The sequence below is a fragment of the Rhamphochromis longiceps genome, linkage group LG11 (genome assembly GCF_057381845.1).
Source record: "Rhamphochromis longiceps isolate RC_006_pf linkage group LG11, R_longiceps_female_GT1.1, whole genome shotgun sequence".
Lineage (NCBI taxonomy): Eukaryota > Metazoa > Chordata > Actinopteri > Cichliformes > Cichlidae > Rhamphochromis > Rhamphochromis longiceps.
In genome coordinates this window covers 18,334,675-18,347,137 of record NC_140567.1, presented here as the reverse complement: position 1 = coordinate 18,347,137, position 12,463 = coordinate 18,334,675, and the positions used below count along the sequence as shown (strand labels likewise).

General features: G+C 41.9%; 1 protein-coding gene across 1 annotated transcript in view; it reads right to left on the bottom strand.

Annotated features, from left to right (window-relative positions):
* The window catches only part of zfpm2a (zinc finger protein, FOG family member 2a), a 120,113-nt gene extending 108,679 nt beyond the window's left edge, over positions 1-11,434 (bottom strand). Inside the window, exon 1 of the mRNA XM_085422588.1 lies at positions 11,052-11,434. Coding sequence (XP_085278714.1) covers positions 11,052-11,091 — 40 coding nt within the window. The 5' untranslated portion in view covers positions 11,092-11,434. The remainder of the gene's footprint in view (positions 1-11,051) is intronic.
* Between the last annotated feature and the right edge of the window lie 1,029 nt (positions 11,435-12,463).

Genomic DNA, 12,463 nt, shown 5'->3' with positions numbered 1-12,463 from the left:
CCTTAGTGCCGGAGCAGAACAGCACACACGTATTCCGCCATGGTCTCTCAAACACTGTACCTGGTGAGGTGTGCACGGTTAAGAGCGCTATATCTGTACTGCAGATCAGAGTTAGTTCAACCTCTGGATTCAGGCCTCGAGACAGAGACGGACATGCACTAACACTCCTCCCTCTTCTTCTGCTCTCCATCAAAATAGCCCCCCATCCCACCCCTTCTTTATCCCTACTGTGAATTCATATCTGTAAAGTTACCAAATGTCTTGAAGATGAGCCTTTGAGCTTATGAAAGGCAATCATTCGGAATGAAAAGAGACAGGAAATATATAAACATGGGGGAATTTAAATAAATTGCCACAAAGAAGAATCACGGAGAGGGCAGCGAATTATGTAACGATAAGACAGCCACCAGCCTAAGCCACAAAATGAGATGTTTTACATGAAACGAACAGCGGTCTAGATTAGAGAGCCATCCTGTTTAGACATGAAGCCAATTGGGTTGATATCACATGTAGAGAAAATTTGAAAGATAAGTGGGAACTATGAGAATTGTTATAATCCAACTGTAACAAAAAGCTGAAGTATATTGGCTTTTCGCCCCAGAAGCACTGCACGATAAACATCTGCGATGAAAGAAGTTCATTACTTGTGCGCTGTGAAATGTAACATGCTGTATTATGAGTCTATGCCAACCTACAGCAAGGCAGCCTCTAAATGAAGCCTCAGCCATTTAATGGACATCATTAGGTGAAAACATATAAGAGATAATTATGGTAATTACAAATCCCTTTTATTCACCCTGAGTCTTTGACAAGAAGGTTGTCATATCAACCACTTCAAACAAACAAAGAGTTGTTGTCTCTTCCCCTAAATGATGTCCGGTTCCATTTGGATGGGAATTGTCTTCGGATTATCCTTTTTTTATTGTTTGGTTAGTGGCTCTGAATGGGCCCCGCGTTTCTTTCAGTGAAAACTTGATTAAAACAAGTGATTCACAATAGTAGAATTTGACTTGCATTTGCATAGCCACTTCATTACAAGTGAGACCTTGATCTTGAAAGCAGACCCACACAAAGCTAATGGACATGTCTGTTATGACTATTAGAGAAGGGCCCTCGCAGGAACTGAGGCCTCCTATTAAATATCACAGACATCACCGAGGGCTCCCAACTCCCGCCTTATTAAATTTCAGCTCGGTAACAATGGCTAAAAGGAAGAAGATGACAAACACTGGCGATATTACGGCCTATTCTGGGTTTGTCTTGGTTAAATCTGATCCAAGTGTTACTGTTCTTTTTCCGCAAAGGGGTCAACTCCAGAGCAACCCGAGTGATATGTGATCTAAACAGCAAGAGCGGATGAAATATTGGATGGAACATCTTTAGAGAGTGTCTGAGAATGAGGTTGGGGTAGGGGGTTGGTTTGGGAGGGGGGTAGTGAAAGACTTGGGTGTTTATTTACAATATGCATCCAATCATCCTTTGTCACCGTTCCATGTTCGCCTTTTTTCCCCCCGAAACCACAAAGAAGAACACTCGCCGGCGATTCCATTTTTGGCCTCTTTGCTATACAAACTGGTAATATGGTGCCACCTTATCAGATCCCGCTTACAATAACAGATTCACTTCGAGTCAAAGCTGTTGTTTAACTTATTCAATCCCATGGAAAAATTCAGTTCAAACAAGTCAGGAGACATGTGCCAGTCCACAGCAGTTGATGATGTCAACGGGTCTCTGCTAGTACCAGATTCCTCCAGCACTTTCAATCATTCCTTGTGAGATTACTGGCAATAGGATATTACTGTACAAACTATGACCATGTGTCCTGCTGCCACAAAGCTTAGCAACATATTACAGTTTGTCAAAGCAAGCTATTGCAAGGGAGAGATAGATACAGAGAGGAGGAGAGAAGCCATTGACCTTTGTGTCCTTCATATTTGCCTAGCTTCCCCTCAACCCCAATCTTAAGAGTGAAATCATCTGATCCCAAAACTAACTGTCAACTGGCTTGTGATGGTGGCAAAGCCAGCAGACATCAATCAATCAGATTTTCTCCTCGTCTATCACAGGAGGATTTTTTTTCCCCTTCCCTGTTTTGCTGGAGCTTATCATCTGACCCAGTTGTTATCCTGTTTCTGAAGCTTAAAAAAAACTTGATTATGGTCAAATGTATGTCTCAGAGATTCACAGACACATCCCAGAAGCAAGGAGGGAAAAAAAATATATTATCGCCACAGAAATGAACACAGGATGTAATGATTGTAGCTTTTCAAAATGAGCCTCTTAATTCGACACTCATGCTGGAAATAAGGAGTTTGAGGCAGTTATCTTTGGTTTTCAGGGATGCGTGATTGTGTGAACCCGAGATAAAAATCCAATCTGATATCATAAGACAAAAAAGGCATTTGAGTTGGCTACAGCACTTGCTCAGTGTCAACAGTTTTTAGTAATTACTAGATAAGCGCTCTCTGAAATACACAGAAAAAGAAAATTGGCTGATTGTGAAATAATAGCAGCTGCATTTCTCTCTGGGTGTTTACTCTGTCACTTTCACAAAGCCCGCTTTGGAGATAATAAGAGACGCGCATTTTGCGGCGTGGCGTCCCTTCCGTCACTGGCCGGTGTCGCGCGGCCTCGCTCTTAAAACTGATTTTACAGTAAAACGCGATCGATCGTCATCAACCTGCTCCAGCCGCAGCGTATCGCCCCGTCCTGCCCGCTTCTGCTGCGGCGCTCCCCACTAATCACACGCCGGCAGATGCGGCCCTCTGATCACATGATGTGTAAGCTGCGCTGTCAACAGCTTTAACCAGCTTTGCGATGGTGCAAATCAAAACACAGCCTCTTTAAAGTATTAACATGTTTTGAAGTTTGCTTTATATTTTCAGCATATTTGACACAAATTGTTTATCTATTTACAAAGCTTTGTCATTAGCGATTTTCCACCGAACCCTTAAGATGCTGCGCGTCTTGTGCCGTCCGTCTGGGGGAAAATGCTGATGTACAAATTGAACTGAAAAGCTTGTTACTTAATCCCCTGTTGCCACCTATCCCTTAACTATACAGCCTGGTGCATTTCAACCCGATGCAAAGTTCTGCATCGCACTAACCCCCCTCCTTCGCTTCTTTTCCCAACACATCCCCGGTAATTCCTGCCAAGCTAGAGATTTAGACTGAACAGCTATTAGGGTGTCACTTTCTGGTGTGCCAGCTACTATCCTTCTCTGGAAATGGTGTTCACCAAATCATCCCCTTTCATTATGCGCTCTCTTTTCTCTTTGTTTAATTCTTTTTACCCCCTTTTTGTTTTAATTAAATCACCATTCATTTATGTTTTATTTCCTGAAAGAATTTTTTTGTTACATAATGGCAAGTCAAACTCACAGCTTTGGCTAATAATTTTACTGTATATTGCTGACGACATGCTGTGACAATGCCTGCTGCAAAAAAAGAGTGAGTCACATTTCCAAGCGCACTCTCTTTCCCTTCCCTCATCCAAGATTCAGTCAAAAACCCAGCTATCAATTTTGACATATTCCATGAAAATGTTTTGATTCGCTGTAGCTAATTAAATTGAAACAAACAAAAAGAATCTTAATAGACACATAAAAGTTATTTATGTGCCCGGAATTGAAGACTGACAGGTTTCCACCCTTGGACTTTATTTCTCGCATGTGGCAAGAAGGCAAGTTCCTGCTGCTGTGGCAGAGTTGCTTCTCTTCCAGCTCTGGAGATGTCAAAGCATCACATGAATGTGACGAACCCAATATCCATATCAATGGTACATCAAAACCTCGGCACGGCGCAAAAATAACTGCGATACCTCAGAAGCAACCTCGGAAATCCCCTTAATTGAGCAGTATCTTCATTCCTGATCCATGTGCATCTCCAAGGTGAAAAGGGACCGTGCAAGTTAAATGAAAGAAGAATTCATGATGTGTGGCGGCCTCTCTTACTCACCCTGGCTATTTCCCCTCTTGGCTGGGGCCAAATGGAGAATGTTAAATGAGGCAATTGTGTCCTGGAGGCAAAAAAAGAGGAAGAAAAAAAAAAAAAAGAAGCAAGAAGCAGACAGTGCCCCTGCTCTCTGCTCCAACCCTGAGGAGCATTTTGCAGCATGATGAGGTACATCCAAGCACCCAAGCTGTCGCTACCTAAATAGCTCAAGCCAGACCTAACTTCCTATACAAACAAGGCCACTCAAGTCTCCGCAGTCTGTATGTACACCAGGCTCGTACTTCACTGCAGGTTGAAAATAATGTTAAAGGTCCTTACTGGAAAAATATGAACCAAGATATAATATTGCAGATTTCAGGTAAGACCCTCAGACAAGCTCAAGCTGACTCGGTTACTCGTTACTATCCACATTACATCCAAAACACATGTTACAATGTGTCCTATAATGTAGGCAACATTAAAGCATCACATGCTTAAAAAAAAGGAAAAGAAAGTTCCACCCTCCCCGTCCGACAGATAGTAAACACATTCTTACACAAGGATCCATGAGTAAAACATAAAGTATGGAACAACCATGTAGAACAATTCCTGAAAATATTGCTTCTTCAAAGCTTATAATACTTCTTCCTCTACTGGTTATGGCCTAATCTACATAACTTGTAAATCTCAGTCTTTCCAGTGGAAACAGAAGAAAATGGCAGTCACAAAAAGTACACATTTACATCCTCATAAGTCCTGTTTTGGCTGCACCAACAATCTAAAATCAAAAATTATTCACATGACAGAGAAAGTCTGAAACTATTCACATTTGAGAATATTTTGAGAACGTTCATATTTTATCTGAACAAATGCTCTTAAGACTAAATCAGTCATCAACACCGCTTCACTAATACAGCTTTACATTATTGCAATATAATGAGCCTCACATACAGCAATTTCCCCAAAACACACTGTATGCTGAGGCCTGTAGAAACACCAGGATGTGGAGTGAGATCTGTTAGCATTCTGCGGTCGTGGCTGCAGGAAACTGATCTCCGCTGCAGTCCCACACTGTCAGCTATACAGACATACTCCACGGTGACACCTCTGATAATCAAAGCTTTGTCTGGGTCTTAAAAGGACGTACTTGAACAACAGCGAGACCAGAGGCCCTCTTTGCTGTAATGGCCTTTGGACATCAATATTTAAATCTTACATCTCTGTTGTGATTAGAATGCTGCCTTTCTCTTGTTGTTGTTGGGTTTTTTTCACCACCCTCTCTCCTGAAACAAAAAGGCGGCGGTGAAAAGGGAAAAAAACGAAGAAGCTTAAATCGATGATCTTTGAGTCTAAACTAGATTCCTGAGCAGTTTGCCACTCTCAGCAGCAAGATAAGATAAACTCTCTTTGACCTAAGAGATGAAGTTGCCATGACGATCAGGGAGTCCACTTTCTCTATTGATATTTTGCTGATGTAACAACAAATGGAACTAGATCCTGCTCTTGATAATGGTGATTAATTAATACCAATATTGATCCCTACAAGGTAGAGACAAGGCTATTAACTTAAAGCAGGCTGAAAGTCAATTGTTACCCGAGGGCTCAGTGGGCATCATTGATATAAAATCTAAATAACCGGAGAGCAACACGGTTAAGGAGTGAAATGTGAAATTAAAAGAAAAAAAGGAAATCCAAGAACGGCAGGAGCGTTAGTGCAACGTGGTTCCGATTTGGACATTTCTAAAATTAACGTCTCGCTCACATCAGGGACCGTCAGTGTGCCTGGATAAAAACACAATGGTGACAGTTTGAACCAGCGCTTATTGGAATAATAGCAGTGGAATTCAGGAAAGAGGAAGATAAAGAGGAAACTGTGTGAGGAAGTGACCTCCACCTTCGCAGCAACCCTGCCCACATTTCACACTGCTGTCCAGGCACCGCGGGCTACAGCCACAGAGACGGCAGGATTAGGCACCGGCAGTCCATCGGCTGCCAACCCCGGCTCATCCGACACATCACAGGGCAATGCTTTCAACATAAAGGAAGCTGCTACGCGTTCCTCTCCCTGTAGCCGTAGCATAAGCAGCAACAGCAGTGCTGTGAGCACAAAGACTTTCTCGAGCTACAAGAAGCAATTTTACTTTAGAGACAATGAGTGCGGGGAGAGAGAAAAAAAAGCATTAAAAGGAGATGACATTCATCTGCATTGTTGTTTTGTGTCAAAAGTGAGGAGGCAATTGGGGATCCTTCAGCTAAGACGAGGCAACGGCGCAAGCTGTTATTGGCAGGGAACAGATGTTTGAGGGAAAGTTGGCATTCAACAACCATTCTTCTTCTGACAGAAATCAACAAGAGAAACACGAGAGACACGCCGTGATTGTCACCCAATGAAAGGGAGACCCTTAAATATACAGGGAGGCTGGCATGCAAACATTTTTTGATTTTTACACCCCCAAAACATCTGACTGCTAGAGCTGCCAGCATTTGCGGGCCAAGGGTGAAAATGCAGCGTATACTACAACTTCCACAGCTTTCCATATACAAGAAAGCAAAGCTGAGCTCAGTTGTGGGAAATATGGATGAGGAGTCTGTACTAGTGCGAGAGAGACAGAAAAAAAAGCAACCCAAATACATCAAGCTAACAGCTCCAATCCTTCTGCTAGAGCGCGTAACCACATGCTCGTCAAGCATACTGTACATGCACCGATGTATACACAAGCAAACATACACACATACGCATAAATCCAGATACAGGATGTTGGCAGACAATTCAGTAAACACTCCCCTTATCCCTTACTAGTGTAATCTGCCTCTGATAAATGCCCCTCAAAGATAGAAATGTCACCTGATATGATAAACAGCATGCTGACGTTACATAAAGTGGCCTTATGCTAAGGAGTTGGAGAGATTAACTGTAGAGCAGAGATGGGAAAAAATGCTTTCTGTGATAAAAAGCAGACTGCTAGCTCTAGCAGAGAACCTGTGGTTCAGTTTCAAGCCGACTAGCTGAGAAAAGCAGGCGTTATGTTAAGAGTACTCCAAAAAGCTCTGTGCACAGTGTGTTGGATTTGCAGTAAGTTAAAGGTCAGGAACAATTGCAACCAAATTGCACACAAGCGGGTAAATGAAATATGTTTCGTCTCACAGCTCAGAAAAATGACAAATACGCTATATCAGTAAGACAATGCATGGAAGAAAATAGGCCAGGAGAGCAATATGTAGCACTGCATCACTAATCCCTATTCCAACTTTATCCATGAGGAATTATGGGTAAAAAGAAAAACAAAAGAGGAAAAAAGAAAAATATATTACAACCATTATTGCAGAGTGCAGCTTTATGGGTGTAAGATTACTATCGCATGAGTAGATTAAGCATCATGACAGTATAACATAGTGGTAAGCTCTGGGGACTTGTGCACTTGCCACTCAGGTGCTATACAAGCTTACAGTAATCACTACAGTACGGTGCTTCATTCTGGTCGTGTGCTGAGCAAAAGAGCACAGAGGGAAGGCAACATGAATTCTCAGACGGTCCATACAGAGGAAGACAGCAGTAAAAAGGGAGAACACTAAGTCAGTTTAATAAGCACATTTGACATTAGATGTCCACGCGTGGCCTCAGAGGGTGCTTCAATATGTTCCCATAAACAGTGGTTGGAGGCACGCTCCCTACATCATCCAGATTCCTCTTTAACGCCGTGAAACTCTGGTGGCCAATTTTACAGAAAAATTACTCTGAGGGGGCCTGGTTTCAATTCAGCCTCTTCATATCTTTCCTTCCTATTAAGCATCAAAATGTTTCTCCTCTCACTACGAATAGAGGTATGGACACCAGCGGCAGCCGGGGAGAGCTGAGGGTGGGGGGAGTAGGGGGGGGGGGGGGGGGGGGGGGGGTGAGGGTTGGGGGATGTTGGAGAGGAGGAGGAGGAAGACAGAGGGAAAAGGAGGGAGGGAGAAGAGAGGACAGAGGAAGAAGCTTGGTGGAATTCACACATCATATTACAGCAGCTAATCGCAATCCGCAGAGCATCAGCGATATTTTCATCATTCCTGTCATATTCTCCTGACCCGCCTCGGAACGACTAACAATCCGGGCAATTTATTGGCATATTGGCACGGGGTGATAAGGCTAAAAACAACAGCAGCTAGCAGCTGGCCCCAGGAGATGAGCTGATAACATTGATATGTGCTCCCACACAAAACACCTTCACCACTATCTCCTCTTTCTATCAAACTATTATTACAATAAAAGTATAGAGGCCTTTTTTTCCCTCTTTCTTGGAAAGCCAACAAGGGGAGGGGGATACAGAAAGAGGAATATATATATATATATATATATATATAAATCAGATGTAACATTTCAGAGAAAAAAAAACAAGAGGAGAAAATACATAATTTATCACTGTATTATCGGGATATCCAGGCAGCCTAATCAAGGAGCACTGAGTGACTATTTTTTGCCTTATCATCCAAAGTGGTGGAAACGGAGAAGGAATTATCAGCCAGCTGCAGATTGCTGGGCTGGAATTTTAATGGTAATAATCGGGTTTCTGATGGTATATCTTCTCTGCTTATCTTTCCCATTATCTGGCCTTATCTCCCCAGTCATCGGAGCAAATTAATGGTGCTCTTTCAGCATCGCCTTTTTATCACCGCTCAGAGAGCACCCAAGGGGAAAGAATAAGCAAAATATTAAAATACTGCATAAATCACAATTTTAGATAACAGTCCAATGTATGCAGGAAGGGTGTGTGTGTGTGTGTGTGTGTGTGTGTGTGTGTGTGTGTGTGTGTGTGTGTGTGTGTGTGTGTGTGGAGGGGGGGTACTGCGCCCAACAACCTTTTTGTCCTTTAGAATGACTGTCTGTGCTGACTTTCCGTGCAGTGCCTCCTCGGCCTTTTTTTTTTTTTCCCCCAGAGTTCCCGCGGTGGGAGAGAGGATCTAGGCTCCTCGTGACCTTTTCTGCTTTCAAACCAAAAGCTTGATTATACGCCTGCACTCTGGCTCCATATTAACAAGATCTTACACATGACATACTAATTCGCCCAAAAAAAAGAAAAGAAAAAAAGGCCAGGTCACAGTGACGAAAGCGGAACACACTTGGCGTTTGGGCTTCCTTCGCTCGACAACAAAAAAAACCATTCGGATGCCACGATGGGATTGGTCCAAAAACTGAGTGGGCCAGTCACGTCACACACTGTCGTGCCTCTTTGTTGATTTGAAATGGTTCTGGTTAATTTTTTTATGTTAATTTTTTATTTTGTGGCGCATGCCGACAAAAACACAACCACCACCACTGCGATGTTGAAGACAGTTTGAAAATGTAAATGATGTCACTGCAAAATGCTTATTTTCCATGGAAAGTTAATGATATAGCGAAGCTGATGTATTCTGAACATTAAAGAGGAGAAACTAGGTCCATACGTCAAAACAATTAAAAGAACACACTTTAAAGTACAAACTGAAATATTTAACACGTTAAACTGGTCAATTTTTCATTAACTGATGTGACGTAAGTGTTCAGGAATTAAATGAACAATCCAGAATTAGAGTTGCTTATAAATCCCAGATCCCTTTGTCTATTTTTTTAATATATGTTTTAATTTATTTTTGCATTTAACCCAAAAATATTTAAAAGGTCAACAGAAAACAAGACGACACAAAATCTCTTCTGTTGCTGAATCTGTGTTGTACAAATGTCAGAAAACGCTCGTGTATACCAACAGGCACATGCCCTCATGAATTCATGCATATGAGCTCTGTCTTCTCTGTCTTTCACACACACACACACACACAAACACACACACTTACATATGGGCACACAACCATTGTTTCTTATAGTCTAACCGTCGACAAAACAGTATCCTACTTCCATGTTACAAACTACAGCATGTAGTCTGCTGCCATTTCGACAGCAGCATACACTGGAGAAATTGAACACACACACACACACACACACACACACACACACACACACACACACACACACACACACACACACACACACACACACACACACACTACTGTATTTCACAGGTGAACATGTGTTTAAGTCCATGTACCCGCCTATGTGTGTGTGTGTGTGTGTGTGTGTGCGTGCGTGCGTGCGTGCGTGCGTGTGTGTATAAATGGATGATTTCAGGCGCTTTAAAATCATCTAAGAAATTCAGAAAATATATGACAGAAAACTCTTAATTAAAAATATCTTAAATAGCTAAAATTACACATTGTAAATACGACACACTTTTCAAAATTCATGCAGGCCATGAAGTTCCACAGCGCTATTAAAATCCCCTCAGGTAAATGCAAACACAAATAAAAGCTGTACACAATTTCATCAAAAGCTGAAATGTGTGTAAAGCGCGCTGCACACTTTCCTCAGAGCAAAGAAAACAGTTCTGTTTAGTTAAAACAGAAAGTTGCTCTTTTGCAGCACTGCCACAATGCACACTTATCAATACTGCTGGCTGATATCTAAGTCTGACAATTTATTTACACACACCTGCAAATAAATGTGTGTGACAAGTGCACTTTTTTTTTTTTTTTTAAATATGAAGAATGTATATGAATATGAAGTAAACTTTGTTATATATATATATATATATATATATATATATATATTAGTAATGCAATTCAAAAGCATTTTGGCCTTTTACACCAGTCTGGTGGTGCACCTTCATTCTTTCTGGCCTATAATTTTGAATTACTAAAGCTTAGGAGAGTCGCAACATTTAGCCAAAGTGATGCACACACATTTCTTGAGTAGGGGGCTGAATAACGGGATGCAATAACATCAAGCAGTTAACTCAATTTTTCTACAACTTTGCTTTGCAAGCGCTGAAACTTTTCGGCGAGAAGCAAACCGTTGGTTTGGGATTGGAAATCATCTCCTCTGAAAAAAACTAACAATAAAAAAACACACACACACACAGCGGAGGGAGACCGGAGCGTATGGACCGTGACAAGGCAACACATGGGTGTCGATAGTTGAGCGCTGCTGAATCAGCTCCAGTGTGGTCACTATCACAGCGATATTCTGCGAAGTCTAATAAGCCCGGAGACGCGCCGTGGCGGCTGCAGCACACCGGAGAGAGGGAAGGAAATAAAAAGAAACTTACGTTTGATCTGCCTGGGGTTGCTCTGCTTCCTTCGGGACATGCCTGCTGTGCGGCTGGTCAGTGAATCCAGGTGTAGTGCTGACAGATCGATAGGTTTTGGTTCATCCAAGCAGCCGGTTTGGATTTTTTTTCTTTTTGTCTGATGGAAATTTAGAAAGAAAAAAAAGAAGAAGAAGAAGAAGCAGAAGGGTGGCACCAGTACTTTTTACGCACAAGTCTATCGTTCCGTCTGTCTTTCCTTTATCTTTCTCGTCTCTCTGGCTCTGGCTTTCTCTCTCTCTCTCTCACACACACACACCCTCCCTCTCTCTCTCTCTCGCTCCCCCCCCTCTCTCTCTCTCTCTCTTTCTCAGCACCGTTCTCCGTGATGAGGCTGCGCTTCGCCGCGATCCGCACGGACTGACTGGGGAGGTGAAAGCGTGTTCGCGCTTTTGTTTGAAGATAAGGTTTGTTCCTCCCCGGGTACCGTAGCCGCGGCTTCGTGAACTTCACTTGATCCACAATTACTTTAACTTCCCCTTATTAATTAGCGTCACCGTTAATTAGCGCCCTGCTTTTTGTTTTGGTTTTTTAAGGGGGTAAATAAAAATCAGAGATGGAGACAAGCGGGGCTCCGGTCCCCTCCACAGTGTGGCTTTACAGGTTCAAATATAAGCAAAACACTAATCATTTGATTCAGACAAACACAATTTTTACCGCTTTATCTGAAGGAGGACATTTCTGTTACTTACCGCTTTACACGAGCTTTATTTAAGTGCCCTTTATCCTTTTTTTTTTTTACATTTCTTTTGGTCATCTTAAAGACTGACACTCTAAAGATTATTTTTAGGGGAGAGCCATGCATTTATAATTTAATAATGAGCCTGAAACACACCAGGATTAACTCCGACTCAGTTTGGCCGCTCATTCTCCCATGATGCACTTGGATGCTCTGACCTTAATATGTTGACCTTTTGGCCAAGAGTTTAAAGAAGTTACATACAGTGCAGTTTTTGTTTGTTTGGGTTTTTAAACACACTTATATTTGTTATCAAAATTGCTAAACAACATATGAAGTGCTCGTGGTGAATTACTTAAAAAAATATAAGCAACTTTTTTCAATTATTTTTTTTCTTTTCTTTTTTTTATTGTAAATATATTCAAATGGACTCTGGAACAGAGCTCCCCCACTGATAAATAAACAGTTGATAAACTGTCAGTCAGAATGTGAGCGGCTTCTCATGCCTACAATTACTCTACCTGTTTGAGAGAAGAAAAATATATATATATATATATATATATTTTCTGAATATTTAAAAAGAGCGAGACAGACAGAAAAGGGAAGAGCCTTGAAATCATTCCGATTTTGACTGCCATGTTCTGAATAGTTGCCCAAACTGGAAATCACTCTCTTCAATTAGCCAGTTGGACTG